The sequence below is a fragment of the Heptranchias perlo genome, chromosome 19 (assembly GCF_035084215.1).
Source record: "Heptranchias perlo isolate sHepPer1 chromosome 19, sHepPer1.hap1, whole genome shotgun sequence".
NCBI lineage: Eukaryota > Metazoa > Chordata > Chondrichthyes > Hexanchiformes > Hexanchidae > Heptranchias > Heptranchias perlo.
Genome location: NC_090343.1, coordinates 1,995,566 through 2,013,386, shown reverse-complemented (window position 1 = coordinate 2,013,386; position 17,821 = coordinate 1,995,566). Strand labels below are relative to the sequence as shown.

The 17,821-nt window shown below is 46.0% G+C and overlaps 1 protein-coding gene across 1 annotated transcript in view; it reads left to right on the top strand.

The window, feature by feature from the left end:
- The window catches only part of chd6 (chromodomain helicase DNA binding protein 6), a 177,881-nt gene that overhangs the window by 53,846 nt on the left and 106,214 nt on the right, over positions 1-17,821 (top strand). The window contains 1 exon segment of the mRNA XM_068000152.1: positions 13,690-13,825. Coding sequence (XP_067856253.1) covers positions 13,690-13,825 — 136 coding nt within the window.

The window sequence follows — 17,821 nt, the reverse complement described above, 5'->3', positions numbered from 1 at the left end:
AGTTCCACAGACTCACGACCCTCTGAGGGAAAAAATTTCTCCTCATCTCTGTCTTAAATGGGAGACCCCTTATTTTTAAACTGTGGCCCCTAGTTCTAGTCTCTCCCACAAGGGGAAACATCCTCTCAGCATCTACCCCTTCTAGTCCCCTCAGGATCTAATGTTTCAGTAAGACCACCTGTCATTCTTCTAAACTCCGGTGTATACAGGCCCAACTTGTCCAACCTTTCCTCATAAGATAACCCCCTCATCCCAGGAATCAGTCGAGTGAACCTTCTCTGAACCGCTTCCAAAGCAATTATGTCCTTTCTTAAATAAGGAGACCAAAACTGCACACAGTATTCTAGATGTGGTCTCACCAATGCCCTGTACAACTGTAGCAAAACATCTCTACTTTTATATTCCATTCCCCTTGCAATAAATGACAACATTCCATTTGACTTTCTAATCACTTGCTGTACCTGCATACTAACTTTTTGTGATTCATGTACTCAGACACCCAGATCCCTCTGTACCTCAGAGTTCTGCAATCTCTCTCCATTTAAATAATACACTGCTTTTCTATTCCTCCTGCCAATGTTTCCTACATTACAACAGTGACTACACTTCAAAAGTACTACATTGGCTGTAAAGCGTTTTGGAACAATCTGAGGTCATGAAAGGCGATATAGAAATGCAAGTTCGTTCTTTCTTTCTAGCAATTACTCTGTTATTCGGATGAAAGGAGCCATCAGCGTCTAGGCAATTCTGCCCTCCCTAATGCATGTCCGCTTCCAGTGGTGGTTGCTGGGTGCCAATTTCCCCATCATGACCAAATGATGGTGCCTTTATCTCTTCCTTAGCTCAATTCATCTAACTCAGCACAGACTGGGGATTGAACCTAGGACCTTCCAGGTCTCTGAGGCTGAGCTACACGCTTTAACCAGCTGAACCATCGGGAAAAGTGTTTGGGAAAAGCCTGGGACTTGGGATAAGAAAAGAAAGAAAACAAACTTGCATTTATATAGCGCCTTTCACAATCGTAGGACGTCCCAAAGCGCTTTACAGCCAATAAAGTACTTTTAAGTGTCGTCGCTGTTGTAATGTAGGAAATGCGACAGCCAATTTGCGCACAGCAAGGTCCCACAAACAGCAATTTGATAGAGACCAGATAATCTGTTTGTGATGTTGGTTGAGAGATAAATGTTGGCCAGGACACCGAGGAAAACGCCCCTGCTTGTCTACAAAATAGTGCCGTAGGATCTTTTACGTCCACCCGAGAGGGCAGACGGGGCCTTGTTTTAACGCCTCATCTGAAGGACAGCACCTCCGACAGTGCAGCACTCCCTCAGTACTGGCACTGGGAGTGTCAGCCTAAATTTTGTGCTGGAGTCTCTGGAGTGGGAATAAGCAGGAAATGGCAAGAAGTAGAAGCCACTGTATTAGTGTAACTTTGCTTCACAGTGGCTCATTTGGTACAGGCACCGCCTGGTCTGATACTGGGTTAGCTGTACTCGGGTGCTGTAGCTGGACCCATATCTCTCTCCTCGGGAGCGGAGAGAATTCACCAGGCCTCCTGCTACTGATTACTGTCCAACAGTCTCTCTATGTGTGTGGATTGTACCTGATGACTGCATTGTGCAAAGCTGTGAGGCCTCTCGCGCTCAAATAGTCCGTTGACACTTACTCGCCGCATATATTATTGGGCAGTTAAGTGGAAATGGTGTTAAATTTGGAAGTAAATTCATCTTCCTTTGGCTGCTGTAGGAGTCACTTTCGGGATCCCTGATAGGGCTTTGGAAAGCCACAGGAAGCTGTTGAGCTGTAAAATCAAATGAAAAGATCTGGATCTTGCTGTCCAGTAGTTTGTTTGGTAAATGCCCTGTTTAGTATGGTTCTGGCCCATTAAGGTCAGAAAGGGGCGGTTTGATCCCAGGTCTGTGCTGAGGTAGGTAATCTCATCTTGTGTGGCCGTTCTGGCACTGCAATTGGCTGTTGCATCCTTGGGATAGGATCGTAGAATTAAACAGCACAGAAGGAGGTCGTTCGGCCCATCGTGCCTTTGCCGGCTCTTTGAAGGAGCTATCCAGTAAGTCCCACTCTTTCCCCATAGCCCTGCAAATTTTTCCTTTTCAAATACGTACCTAATTCCCTTTTGAAAGTTACCATTGAATCTGCTTCCATCACCCTTTCAGGCAGTGGAACATAGGAACAGGAGTAGGCCATTCAGCCCCTCGTGCCTGCTCTGCCATTTGATAAGATCATGGCTGATCTGTGATCTAACTCCATAAACCTGCCTTTGGCCCATATCCCTTAATACTTTTGGTTGCCAAAAAGCTATCTATCTCAGATTTAAATTTAGTAATTGAGCTAGTATCAATTGCCGTTTGCGGAAGAGAGTTCCAAACTTCTACCACGCTTTGTGTGTAGAAATGTTTTCTAATCTCACTCCTGAAAGGTCTGGCTCTAATTTTTAGACTGTGCCCCCTACTCCTAAAATCCCCAACCAGCGGAAATAGTTTCTCTCTATCCACCCTATCCGTTCCCCTTAATATCTTATAAACTTCGATCAGATCACCCTTTAACCTTCGAAACTCCAGAGAATACAACCCCAATTTGTGTAATCTCTCCTCGTAACTTAACCCTTGAAGTCCGGGTATCATTCTGGTAAACCTACGCTGCACTCCCACCAAAGCCGATATGTCCTTCCGAAGGTGCGGTGCCCAGACCTGCTCACAGTACTCCAGTTGTGGTCTAACCAGGGTTTTGTATAGCTGCAGTATAACTTCTGCCCCCTTGTACTCTAGTCCTCTAGGTATAAAGGCCAGCATTCCATTAGCCTTATTGATTATTCCACATCATCATAACTTGCTGCATACAAAGACTTCTCTTCTCTCCTCTAGGAATGGGGTAATCGACCATGGTCGCTGCACCAGATAATTATGCAGTGCCCCTGTCGGTAGATTGTGCGTGTGTGTTTATGTTGACGTCCGATGAGAATAGGATTGGGCTCATGTGCAGGGTTGCCAACACTTCAGGATTGCCCTGGAGTGTCCAGGAATTAAAGATTAATCTCCTGGACCCTGCTGCAAGCAACTAGAGGGGGAGCTATCATAGGGGCAATGTGTTCACTTAACTTTTTTGGATCACTTTCATTTATTATTTATAAAAATACTCGAGAGGGGGGATAAAAAGCTGTTTGACTGAAAGTCAACCAACATCCAGTGGGGCACTGAAGAATCTGCTCACTTCCCAATGGGCATGGGAAGGGGGTGTGCTGTGAGGATGGACATGTTGGGTGACCAATGGCCAGAGTGTGGGGGCAGGGCAGTTAGAGGCAGGATGTCAGGTGATGAAATCTTTAGGAATACGTCCAACCAGAGTTGGCAAGCCTACTTGGGTATGAAGCCCCAAGGTAGAATAGCCCGGTGATGCTCACTGTTCTAAACTCCATTAATCCTCTGCACAGTCATCCATTTATAATTGTAAAAATGAAATCCTCGAAATGAAATCGCATTTATAATTCACAGAACAATGCTTGGTGAGTACAGACAGTTTTTTCAACTGCCCGACTGGGAGGGTTCCCTCCCAGTCGGGGAACACTTCAGCAGTCATGGACATTCATCCACCGACCTTCGGGTAAGCGTACTCCAAGGCGGCCTTCGAGACACACGACAACGCAAAATCGTCGAGCAGAAATTGATAGCCAAGTTCCGCACCCATGAGGACGGCCTCAACCGGGATCTTGGGTTCATGTCACGCTACACGTTACCCCACCAGCGAACAAATGTTATCTGTTTTTAATATAACGGGTCAGTTGCTGTCTTTTCTATGTTTCTACCTCTCTATCTCTTTTTTTTTGTTTGTTGTTTTTTTTTGGTGATTTGTATATTCTGTGAGACCTGGCAGGTAACACCTGTCTGTCTGCACACTGATTGCCTTGGCAACGGGCAGTTGAAAAAACTGTCTGTACTCACCAAGCATTGTTCTGTGAATTATAAATGCGATTTCATTTCGAGGATTTCATTTTCACATCGTTCACCTGACGAAGGAGGAAGCCTCCGAAAGCTTGTGAATTTAAAATAAAATTGCTGGACTATAACTTGGTGTTGTAAAATTGTTTACATTTATAATTGAACATTTCCACACCAATTTGGCACCAGATGATTGTCCCCTGCCCCCATGTGCAGAAAATGATGCTTTAAAAAAATATGTATCATTTGTGCTTGGAGTGAGATACAGGACATTGCTGTGGCTTGACTTTTTCTTTTTTCAATTGTTTGAGAACCCAGATCTTGGGGTGTACGGTTTCATGAAGATTGACAGATGTCGGCCCTCCCTTGGTTTGCTGTCTGCATTCCTCACATTCCAGCAAGCCAGTGAAGAAAGGGGCTGTGATTGTTTTACAGGATGATGTGTGATGGTTCCAGGCTACAGGGCCTTGATTTAAGGCTGCATCACACAGCAAATGGATATTTACTAATGAAAAGAAACAGCTTACATTTATACAGCCCCTTTCACAATCTTAGAATGTCCTAAATCCCTCTGCACCCAATGATGTACTTTTTGAAGTGTAGTCACTGTCGTAATGTAGGAAAATTGGCAGCCAATTTGCGCACAGCAAGCTCCTCAAACAGCAGTGAGATAAATGACCAGATCACCTGTTCTTTAGTGATGTTGGTTGAGGGATAAATATTGGACAGGACATTGGGGAGAACTCCCCTGCTGTTCTTCGAATGGTGCAGTGGGACCTTTTATGCCCACCTGAGGGCATTCGGGGCCTCGGTTTAATGACTCATCTGAAAGATGGCCCCTCCGACAGTGCAGCGCTCCCTCAGCACTGCCCCTCCGACAGTGCAGCGCTCCCTCAGCACTGCCCCTCCGACAGTGCAGCGCTCCCTCAGCACTGCCCCTCCGACAGTGCAGCGCTCCCTCAGCACTGCCCCTCCGACAGTGCAGCGCTCCCTCAGCACTGCCCCTCCGACAGTGCAGCGCTCCCTCAGCACTGCCCCTCCGACAGTGCAGCGCTCCCTCAGCACTGCCCCTCCGACAGTGCAGCGCTCCCTCAGCACTGCCCCTCCGACAGTGCAGCGCTCCCTCAGCACTGCCCCTCCGACAGTGCAGCGCTCCCTCAGCACTGCCCTGAAGGGTCGGTCCTTGGAGTGGGGCTTGAACGCACAATCTTCTGACTCAGAAGTGAGAGTGAGACAGTTTACTGCAGTCCCACACTATGTGGTTGACTCTTAATGCCCTCTGAAGTGGCAATCCAGTTGAATAATAGTAAAGTCAGCAATGACCCCGACATCGTATCGGAACAAGAGTAAAAAATTCTCAGCCCAGTCACCCTCACCAGCATCTGGGAACTGCTGTCCACAGACCAGTCAAGCAACAGCCTGACCTAATCGTACTCACAGAATCATATCTATCAGCCAATATTCAGACTCCTACATCGCCATCCTATCCCACTGGCACAGTTCACAATCAGGCGGGAGCGGTCCTGGGAGTTCTCAACTTTGAGGTTGGTCAAAGAGGTGTATTTTCACAACCCCAGGACATCACTGCAGGAGTTCTTCAGGGAAGTGCCTCGGTCCAGTCATCATCAGCTTCTTCATTAATGACTTCCCTTCAATGTAAGGTCAGAAGTGGGGTTGTTCGCTGACTATTCCAGGGTGTTTGGCTCCGTTTCCAAGAGTAGGATAATGTAGTGGTTATGTTAGTTGTGTGGAGGATGCAAAGAGGCTTCAAGGCGATTTAGACAAGTTGAGTGAGTGGGCAAATACATGGCAGATGCAGTATAATGTGGATAAATGTGAAGTTATCCACTTCGAAAGGAAAAACAGAAAGGCAGAGTATTATTTAAATGGTGATCGATTGGGAAATGTTGATCTACAAATGGACTTGGGTGTCGTTCTACACCAGTCACTGAAAGCAGACATACAGGTGCTGCAAGCAGTTAGGAAGGCAAAGGATTTGAGTACAGGAGCAAGGATGTCTTACTGCTGTTATACAGGGCCTTGGTGAGACCACACCTGGAGTATTGTGTACAGTTTTGGTCTCCTTACCTAAGAAGAGAGGATATACTTGCCATAGAGGGAGTGCAGCGAAGGTTCACCAGACTGATTCCTGGGATGGCAGAACTGTCGTACGAGGAGAGATTGGGTCGACTCGGCCTGTATTCACTCGAGTTTAGAAGAATGAGAGGGGATCACATTGAAACGTATAAAATTCTGACATGGCTAGACAGACTGGATGCACAGAGGATGTTTCCCCTGGCTTGGGGTGTCCAGAACGAGGGGTCACAGTCTCAAGATACGGGGTAGGACATTTATGAGGGGAAATTTCTTCACTCAGAGGGTGGTGAACCTGTGGAATTCTCTACCACAGAAGGCTGTGGAGGCCAAGTCACTGAATATATTTAAGAAGGAGCTAGATAGATTTCTAGACACAAAAGGCATCAAGGGGTATGGGGGAAGAGAGCGGGAATATGGTATTGAGATAGAGGATCAGCCATGATCATATTGAATGGCAGTGCAGGCTTGAAGGGCCGAATGGCCTGCTATACTCCTATTTTCTATTACTGGACTAGTAATTCAGAGGCCTGGACGGATAATCCAGAAAACATTAGTTCAAATCCCCATGGCAATTTGAGAATTTGAACTCCGTTTTTAAAAAAAGGAATCTGGGGAAGCTGTCATTTTGTCATTAAAACCCAACTGGTTAACTAATGTCCTTTTTAGGTAGGGAAACCTGCCGTCCTTATCCAGCCTGGTCTATATGTGAGTCCAGTCCCACACCAATGTGGTTGACTCTTCCCTCTGAAGTGGCCTAGCAAACCCCTCAGTTATATCAAACCACTTATGCAGCGGTTCAAGAAGAAGGCCCACCACCACCTTCTCAGGGCAACCAGTGATGGGCAGTAAATGGTGGCCTGGCCAGAAATGTCCACCCTGAGAGTTAATTTTTAAAAAATCACTACTCCTCTGATAATGAGGTAGCCCATGCCAGCTTACAGCAAGCTCTGGATAATATGCAGGCTGGAAAGCAACAGGCAACATTTGTGCCACATTAGTGCCAGCTAATGACTGTCTTGAACAAAAGAAAGTCCAGGCATCTCCTCATGACCCACCACAGTCCACTATCGCTAAGTCCCCGTTATCAACATCTTGGGAGGAACCATTGACCGGAAGCTTAAATGGACTAACCATATCAACACAGTTATGAGAGCAGGGCAAGGAACTGGTTATTTTGCAGTCAGTGTCTCACCTCCTGATCCCTCAGTGCCTCTCTACCACTTACAAGGTTCAAGATTGGAGTGTGATGGAATACTTAACACTTGCCTGGATGGATGCAGTTGCAACAACACTCTAGAAGCCCAACACCGTGCAGGACAGAGCAGTTCACTTGATTGATGCTCCTTTCACCAGGCTCAATACGCACTCCCTCCCCCACCGATGCATTGTGGCTACAGTGCGTACAATCTACAAGATGCATTGCAGCAACTTGCCAACGCCCTCCCCTGTGACCTCCACCATCGACAAGGACAAGGACAAGGACAAGGGCAGTAATGCCATCACCTCTAAGTCCATGAAGTTGTAAATGTTGATTTGGACATATGTCACTACCTAACAGCATTGTGGGAGCACCGCCACCACACAGACTGCAACGGCTCAAGGAGAAGCCCTCCCAGCGCCTTCTCGAGGCAATTGGGGACGGGCAATAAATGCCGGCTGTGCCTGTGATGCCCACATCCTGAGCACACATTTTTTTTAAAAATTGGCTGTCGCAATGGCTCCTGCTTGTCTCTTGAGTTATGCAGGCCAGAAAGGTCCTAAGTTTGATTCTTAGTCTTTGAGTTAATTTGTTGTTGGCTGTGGTGATTGTATGGATGCTATGATAGTTCCCAACACTGAATTAAAAAGAAAAATCAGACAAGGTCCTCGCTGTTGATTGTCATCCAGTGGCCTCTGAATTAGGGAGGGTAAAATGAACCAGAGACCCACTTCAAATTGCTGTTCTTAGTACATACTCAAATTTGCACTTCGCAACACTTGATGGTTTATACAAAAGGTGCACATACAGACCTACCCAGGAGACAAGGCACAGGGTTTTGTGTCATATCACACACGGTAATTTAGTTTCGGTAAGCTTTGTCCTATTTCATGGCGATACACACTGGGACTCCACCAAGGTTAGGAGAGAAGACTTGATAAATGAGGGAATCTAAATGAGTTTTGAGTTCCTGGGTTGGGCAATGAGTTGGAGCAAGGAATGTCCTGATGAGTCTACACACACTTGTAGTTTGTCATCTTAACCCCTCAGCTGGGTTAGCATTTCACTATCTATTTCCTTGCGTATAAATTTTATATATGAAGATAAATAGCACATTCTGAAACAAAACCACGCAGTAAATCCAGTGCTTGCTAAACCTTTTACGTTTTTTTATCTCATTAACATAACCGTTGTAATGTTTTAATTTGTGGATGAAATTGAATGCATTCCAAAGACTGATTGGCTAAGATTTATATTCCACTCGTGGCACTGACCACAACCCACTCCTGTCACCAGTGAATTATCAGGTCAGTCCGCTAGTGAGACGTAAATCTTCTTTCATAGCTCTTATTGATGTAATCTCTCTGAACTTTACAGGAAAAATCCACATGTATAATTTTTTTTTAAAAAGTGGATACCATGTTAATTTGAGACGTTGAATCCAGTCTCCTCGTGTTGTCTGAAAGTGCCTTGCTTACTTCCTTGCTGTCTTCTTTCACTCCACAATACAATTTATTTCCCAGGATCTTGAAGGATCCTGACCCTGACAGCGCTGACTCTGGCAGGGCACAGTTCCGCAGGCCCAGCAGCCCACAGATACCTTGCCAAAGAGGCCGGTCCCCATGTGTGAGCATTAAGCACCAAGTGTCGATGGGCTATTTGACTGTGGAGGATATCGTGGTAGAACCTGATCCTGCCCTCGCCCCATATCCACGCATGGGCCTTTCTACAGGAGGTATTAGGTAGCGATCATGAGTGAAGGTCTTAAGTGATTTTTTGAGGAGGGGAGGAAAGCCTGGGTGGTTTTTGGAGAGGGAAACCGCTGGGTGAGTTTATTTTTCTTCTCCCTAGACCAGAGAGGAAAACAACCCCCAAAATTGTATCTTCATTGAGTTGATGTGACTTGCATAGAATTACATAGAATTTTACAGCATAGAAACAGGCCATTCGGCCCAACAAGTCTATGCCGATGTTTATGCTCCACACGAGCCTCCTCTCATCCTACTTCATCTCACCCTATCAACATATCCTTCTATTCCTTTCTCCCTCATGTACTTATCTAGCTTCCCCTTAAAGGCATCTATGCTAGTTGTCTCAACCACTCCATGTGGTCGTGAATTCCACATTCTTATCACTCTCTGGGTAAAGAAGTTTCTCCCGAATTCTTTATTGGATTTATTAGTAACTATCTTATATTTATGGCCCCTAGTTTTGGACTCCTCCATATCTATCCTGTCAAACCCCATCATAATTTTAAAGACATCTGTCAGGTCACCCCTCAGTCTTTTTTCAAGAGAAAAGAGCCCCAGCCTGTTCAGTCTTTCCTGATAGTTATAACCCCTCAGTTCTGATATTACTTCACCAATGAATTGCTGCACAATTAAGTTGTAAGAATGCTCAAAACTGCAAACTAACATTATTTGCAGAACTGTAGATTTGTTTTTTATCTGTTTGTATTTATCGTTTGACTAGAGTACCCATCGGGTGAGTGACTGACTTCTACAGAAATAACCCAGATGGATGTGAGTTTGGTGGTTGTCCTGTGGTGGTTTATTTTGTGTAATCTACTGGCTTTGAATGAGTTTTCACATATTCAAATTCACCCATTGGCAGAATAAAAATGCAAAAGGCAGTGGAATGCTGTTAATTGGAATACCAGTGCTCGCATAAGTGAATAAATCCAGAATGCCAACCCTACTGTTAAACATCCACTGGACAAGCTAAAGGGCAGCACCTCCGACAGTGCGGCATTCCCATTGTACTGTACTGGGGTGTCAGCCTAGATTATGTGCTCAAGTCCCGTTCACCCATCACCCACTGTGCTCGCTGACCTACATTGACCCCCGGACTGTCAATGCCATGATTTTAAAATTCACATCCTTGCGTTCAAATCCCTCCACGGCCTCGCCCCTCCCTATCTGTGTAACCTCCTATGGGCCTGTGCTCTCTGGAGTTTAGAAGAATGAGAGATGATCTCACTGGAACATATAAGATTCTAAGAGGGCTTGATGTCAGTAGATGCTGAGAGGATGCTTCCTCCTCTAGGCTGGAGAGTCTAGAACTGGGGTAGGGGGGGCGTCATAGACTCAGGATAAGAGGTCGGACATTTAGGACTGAGATGAGGAGGAATTTCTTCACTGAGGGTTGTGAATATTTGGAATTCTCTACCCCAGAGGGCTGAGGATGCTACAGTCGTTGAGTATATTCACTCCCTTCACCGGCGCACCGAGGCTACAGTGTGCACCATCCACAGGATGCACTGCAGCAACTCGCCAAGGCTTCTTCGACACACCTCCCAAACCCGTGACCTCTACCACCTAGAAGGACAAGAGCAGCAGGCACATGGGTACAACACCACCTGCACGTTCCCCTCCAAGTCACACACCATCCTGACTTGGAAATATATCACCGTTCCTTCATCGTCACTGGGTCAAAATCCTGGAACTCCCTTCCTAACAGCACTGTGGGAGAACCTTCACCAGACGGACTGCAGCGGTTCAAGAAGGAGGCTCACCACCACCTTCTCAAGGGCAATCAGGGACGGGCAATAAATGCCGGCCTCGCCAGCGACACCCACATCCCATGAACGAATAAAAAAAAAATATTCAAGACTGAGATCGATTAAATTTTTGGACACTAAGGGAATCCAGGAATATGAGGATCTGGCGGGAAAGTGGAGTTGAGGTCGAGGATCAGCCATGATCTCGTTAAATGACGGAACAGGCTTGAGAGGCCACATGGCCTACTTCTGTTCCTATTTCTTATGTTTCTCCTCCAGCTCGATAAACCTCCAAGATCTCTGCGCTCCTCCAATTCTGGCCTCTTGTGCATCCCCTATTTTAATTGCTCCACCATTGGTGGCCGTGCCTTCAGCTGCCTAGGTCTTGTGTTCTGGAAATCTCTCCCTAAACCCCTCTGCCTCTCTATCTCTCTCTCGTCCTTTAAGACTCTCCTTAAAACCTACCTCTTTGACCAAGCTTTTGGACGAGTGTGGATTGGCTAGGGAAAGCCAGCATAATTTGTTAAAGGCATATTGTGTTTAACCAACTTGATAGAGTTTTTTGATGAGGTAACAGAGAGGGTAGATGAGGGCAATTCAGTTGGTGTGGTGTATATGGACTTTCAAAAAGCATTTGATAAAGTTCCACATGGTAGGCTTGCTATTAAGATTGCAGCCCATGGAACAAAGGGGGCAATAGCAACATGGATACAGAATTGGCTAAATATCAGGAAACAGAGAGTAGTGGTGAACGGTTGTTTTTCGGACTGGAGGGAGGTGTACAGTGGTGTTCCTGAGGGGTCGGTGCTGGGACCACAGCTTTTTTGATATATATTAATGACTTGGACTTGGGAGTACAGGACAAAATTTCAAAATTTGCAGATGACACAAACTTGGAAGGGTAGTAAACAGAGAGGAGGATAGTGATAGACTTCAAGAGGATATAGACAGGCTGGTGGAATGGGTGGACATGTGGCAGAAAAATGCGAAGTGATGCATTTCGGCAGGAAAAATGAGGATTAGAAACTAGAGGGCACAATTCTAAAAGGGGTAGAGGAACAGAGGGATCTGGGGGTACATGTGCACAAATTGTTAAAGGTCACAGGGCAGGTTGAGAAAGCAGTTTAAAAAAAGCGTATGAGGTCCTGGGCCTTTTTAACAGAGGCATTGAGTAAAAAAGCAAGGAAGTCATGATGAACCTTTATAAAACACTGGTTCGGCCACAACTGGAGTATTGTGTCCAGTTCTGGGCACCACACCTTAGGAGGGATGTGAAGGCTTTGGAGAGGGTGCAGAGGAGATTTACTAGAATGATTCCAGGGATGAGGGACTTAAATTACGTGGATACACTGGAGAAGCTGGGATTGTTTTCCTTGAAACAGAGAAGGTTGAGAGGAGATTTGATTGAGGTATTCAAAATCATGAAGGTTTTGACAAAGTAGTTGGAGAGAAACAGTTCCCATTGGCAGAAGGATCAAGAACCAGAAGGCATAGATTTTAAGGTGATTGGCAAAGAACCAAAAGTGATATGAGGAAAAACTTTTTTACACAGCGAGTAATTAGGATCTGGAATATACTGCCCGAGGGAGTGATGGAGGCAGTTTCAATCATGGTCTTCAAAAAGGAACTTGAAACAAAAAAAATTTGCAGGGCTACAGGGAAAGGGCGGGGCAGTGGGACTAGCTGGATTGTTCGTGCATAGAGCTGGCATGGACTCAGTGGGCTCCTTCCGTGCTGTAATCTTTCTATGTTCACCTGTCCTAATATCTCTTATGTGGCTTGGTGTCAAATTATGTTTGATAACGCTCCTGTGAAGCTGCTTTGGGACGTTCTATTACGTTAAAGGAGTACATAAATGCAAGTTGTTGTTGAGTGTGGCTTGAAGCCCAAACCTGCTGGCTCTGAGGCGAGAATACTACCACTGAGCCATGGCTGACACTTTGTCCTGATGTTGCGCTGTATTAATTTAGCATAGAGACTGACACAGTGATAAACAAAGGGATATAGACAGGTTAAGTGAGTGGGCAAGAAGGTGGCAGATGGAGTATAATATGGGGAAATGTGAGGTCATTCACTTTGATAGGAAGAATAGAAAAAGAGAATATTTTTTAAATGTTGGCGTTCAGAGGGATTTGGATGTCCTTGTCCACGAAACACACAGTTAACATGCAGGTACAGCAAGCAATTAGGAAGGCAAATGGTATGTTGGCCTTTATTGCAAAGGGGTTGGAGTACTAGAGTAAGGAAGTCTTACTACAGTTGTACAGGGCTTTGGTGAGCCCTCACCTGGAGTACTGTGTACAGTTTTGGTCTCCTTACCCAAGGAAGGATATACTTGCTTTAGAGGCGGTGCAGCGAAGGTTCACTTGATTGATTCCTGGGATGAGAGAGTTCTCCTATGAGGAGAGATTGAGTAGAATGGGCATAAACTTTCTGGAGCTTAGAAGAATGAGAGTTGATCTCATTGAAACATATACAATTCTGAGAGGGTTTGACAGGGTAGATGCGGAGTGGCTGTTTCCCCTGGTTGGAGAGTCTAGAATTAGGGGGCATAGTCTCAGGATAAGGGGTCGGCCATTTAAGACTGAGATGAGGAGGAATTTCTTCACTCAGAATCTTTGGAATTCTCTGCTCCAGAGGGCTGTGGATGCTTAGTCGTTGAGTATATTCAAGACTGAGGTCGATAGGGGAATCCAGGGATATGGGAATCAAGAGGGAAAGTGGAGTTGAGGTCGAAGATCAGCCATGATCTTGAATAGCGGAGCAGGCTCGAGGGGCCATATGGCCTACTCCTGCTCCTATTTCTTATGTTCTTAGTACAGTGAACCCCGGTTTGGTTAAGTGGCTGTTCAGGAAAAATTGCCGTCTGTTGTACTTTTAAGAAGTTATAAGAGAAATAATTTTACTAAAAGTTTTTTTTAAAAATATGTATTTTCTTGCAGCAAAGAGCAAGGCCCAACACCAAGTGAAAAGAAGAAGAAAGGGAAAAGGAAAAGTGGTGTTCCGGGGCAGAATTCAGAACAGGAGCAGTCAGCAGCAAAGGCATCTCAGGCCGCAGAGGATCTAACGGACGCCCAGGTAAAGCTGGTTACTGCAGCCAACAGCCAGAGCCCCCTGCCCCAGGGCTGCTCCAGGTGAATTATGAGAGGTTTATGGGCTCTGATGGGATTTGGAAGGGGGCTTAAAGAAAAGTAGTAATTAAATGTTTCAACCAGTAGGGGATTTGAGAGGCTTGAAATGTGGATGAGAGGGGGGCAATTTGTTCGATGTAGGCATTAAAAAAAAAAGTTGACGAGTCCAGCTGGGATAGTTAGTGATGTCACCGCCCAGTTTGATGCCGGGCCCTGCGGACCGGGAGCGGTGCCGGGCCCTGCGGACCGGGAGCGGTGCCGGGCCCTGCGGACCGGGAGCGGTGCCGGGCCCTGCGGACCGGGAGCGGTGCCGGGCCCTGCGGACCGGGAGCGGTGCCGGGCCCTGCGGACCGGGAGCGCTCCATTCGGTGTGATACTAGACTGTAAAGACCAGGGAAGGTGCCAGGCTTGATCCCTGGTTTGCGCTGTCAGCTGGGAGTGTTTAGGTGGCACAATTGGCCTTAGTGTTGTTGGGTTAAGCAGGAGAAAACAAGCCAAGGTTTCTGTCCCTGGTGAATATCCAGTGGTAGTTGCTGGAAAGTGCACGTGTGCGAACAAGATGTGACTCAGTTGGGACGGCTCATGATGGTGTCGCCCGCTGACAGCAGCTGCCCAGATCGCCCATCTCAGCATGCTGGGGAAATTCTCCATGAATTGAAATGTGCGGGAAGAGCAAGTGCTTAAAAATTGTATCTAGCGTCTCACGCATGTTATTGCCTGAACACTAAGCCCATAAACCTCTTAATACACTTGGGTTGACCTAACCTCATGAAATTTCTGCCTCAAAATTTTTGCATCATGTAACTTAAAATGCATTCCTCAGAACTGTTTTAATTTGAGAGGGTCCGTCTTTCGGATGTGACGTTAAACCGAGGCCCCGTCTTCCTTCTCATGTGGACGTAAAACATCCCACGGCCACTATTCGAAGAAGAGCAGGGGAGTTCTCCCTGGTGTCCTGTGCCAGTATTTATCCCTCAGCCAACATCACTAAAACAGATTATCTGGTCATTGATCTCATTGCTGTTTGTGGGATCTTGCTGTGTGCAAATTGGCTGCCGCGTTTCCTAGTGACTATACTTCAAAAGTACTTAATTGGCTGTAAAGTGCTTTGGGACGTCCTGAGGTCATGATTGGCGCTATATAAATGGCAGTTTTTGTTTCACAATTGAAAGGGAAACACAAGGTTTCTGAGTGTTTGATAGACATTTGCTGCTTGCACTCTGTGGTTGTGAGTTACTGTTCACACCTGCAGTGGGCACTCGTTCCCAGTGACCAGCTTTGAAGCTGAACCTAAACATGTGTGATGGAAGGGAAAAAGCACGCTGTTGGGAGCTGAAGGTAATCTTAAAATCTCTGTACTGTTGGGAGAGAGTGGTTCTTGCTTGGTTGCTGAGTTCGGGAGAGGTTGAGCGCTGCATTTGGTCTCTGAGCGTGGGGAATGTGTAGGTTTCTCGCTGTTGCTTTGCTGATGTTGCCTGAGCAGGTCTCGTATCACCATGTGACTTTAAGTTGTTGGTTCTCCTCGGGGTGACGATGGAAGAATGTTTCTATATTTATTAGTCAACAGTATGCTAACCAAAGAAATGCTGACTGGCGCGCTGTGTATTTCTAGCACTTTGTTTTTATTTGATTTCTAGCATTTGCAGTTCTTTTTATTTTGTTGTATCTGCCTTGAACACACAGCAGTGTATCGAAGTGGAGATGTTTGCTCAATGAAATGGAACATGCTGCGTTTTTATTTTATAGCCATGATTCTGCCACGACTCGAGTTCAAAAAACCTTCTGATGTAACTGATTTTAAGTTCGTGTGTGTGTGAGAGAGACATGGTGCAGTGAGCTGAGCCATAGAATAGTGGGGTTCTGCTTCATTCCCTGTGTCCTTTTGAATGTGAAATTGAGCAAAGGGAGTGGGGAAAGTGAATGAATCGGGTTCGGAGTCCGGGTCATTTCTTGAACCTGTTTCCAAATGGTGAAACTCAAATGGGCTTTTCCCCTGGATGATGTTTTAAAGGGAAGCTATGAGCAGTGTGACTGGGGAGCAAGTTGTCGTTAGTAAAATGCAAAGTTGACATAGCTGATGCCCATGTTTGGATCTCTAACATTTCCAATTTGTTAATTTTACGTGGGGATTTATTTAAGAGTTACATAGAATGTACAGCGCAGAAACTGGCTGTTCGGCCCACTTGGCTCATGCTGGTGTTAATGCTCAACACGTGCATAACCTTTTATTCCTTTCTCCCTCGTGTGTTTATCTAGCTTCTCCTTAAATGCATCTATGCTATCTGTCTCAACTACCGCATGTGGTAGCAAGTTTCACATTCTAATCACTCTCTGGGTAAAGAGGTTTCTCCTGAATTCCGTGTTGGATTTATTGATGACTATCTTATACTTATGGCCCCTTGTGTTGGGCTCCCCCACAAGTGGAAACATCTTCTCATAGTCATAGAGTTATACAGCACGGATAGAGGCCCTTCGGCCCATCGTGTCCGCGCCGGCCATCAGCCCTGTCTACTCTAATCCCATATTCCAGCATTTGGTCCGTAGCCTTGTATGCTATGGCATTTCAAGTGCTCATCCAAATGCTTCTTGAATGTTGTGAGGGTTCCTGCCTCCACAACCCTTTCAGACAGTGAGTTCCAGACTCCAACCACCCTCTGGGTGAAAAGGTTCTTTCTCAAATCCCCTCTAAACCTCCCGCCTTTTACCTTGAATCTATGTCCCCTTGTTATAGAACCCTCAACGAAGGGAAAAAGCTCCTTAGTATCCATCCTATCTGTGCCCCTCATAATTTTGTACACCTCAATCATGTCCCCCCTCAGCCTCCTCTGCTCCAAGGAAAACAAACCCAATCTTCCCAGTCTCTCTTCATAGCTGAAGCGCTCCAGCCCTGGTAACATCCTGGTGAATCTCCTCTGCACCCTCTCCAAAGCGATCACATCCTTCTCTACATTGACCCTGTCAAACCCCATCATAAATTTAAAGACTTCCATTAGGTTGCCCCTCAGCTTTCTCTTGTCTAGACAGTTAATACAAAAGGGAATATAATTTCCTCCCTGTATGGGGAAAACTATTCTAGAACTCATTTATCTATTTAGGATAAACTTCTGTCCTGATGGAAGACTCCAAAATGTAAAGGATGTAATTGAGATGTTGTAGCGGGTGTTGCTCTGTATGTTACCGAGGTGTCTCATTCAGTCACAAAGCCCCACCTGTGAGTCTGTTGTCTGTTCAGCTTTCCCAGGTGTGTTCCAATGACGCTTGCGTGCCTTCAAAATCATTTCCATCCTGACAGTAGATGTTGTTCCTGCAACTCTCAATGTCTTATTGAAGTCCATCAACAGTCTGATGTTGATCCTAAGTGTTTGTTCCTGTTTCAAAAGTTGCTCAGCTGAAAATAGAACACCACTTTGCCGTCAACAATTCACGCTTATATGTGAGCAGCAGACGTTCTTATCGGGGTATTGCAGAGCGCGGGGGCCTAGGTGGCTGATGGCACGGCCGTCGATGGTGGGGCAAAGGAAGTGGGGGGAATACGCAAAAGGCTGGAGTTGGAGGAATCAGGAATTCAGGGGGAGGGGCTTGTAGGGCTGGAGGAGGTTACAGAGATAGAGGTGAGGCCATGAAGGGATTTAAACATAAGGATGAGAATTTTAAATTGCAGATGTTGGGTGACTAGTAGCCAATATAGGTAAGCAAGGACAGGGCTGATGGGTGACTTGGTCTTGGTGAGAGTTAGGATTTTTTTTATTCGTTCATGGGATGTGGGCGTCGCTGGCGAGGCCGGCATTTATTGCCCATCCCTAATTGCCCTTGGGCAGTTTTAGATGAGTTAAAGTTTCTGGAGGATGGAAAGAGGGGAGGCCAGCCAAGAGAGCATTGGAATAGTCGAGTCTGGAGGTAACTAAGGCATGGATGAGTATTAGCAGCAGTTGGGCTGAGGCAG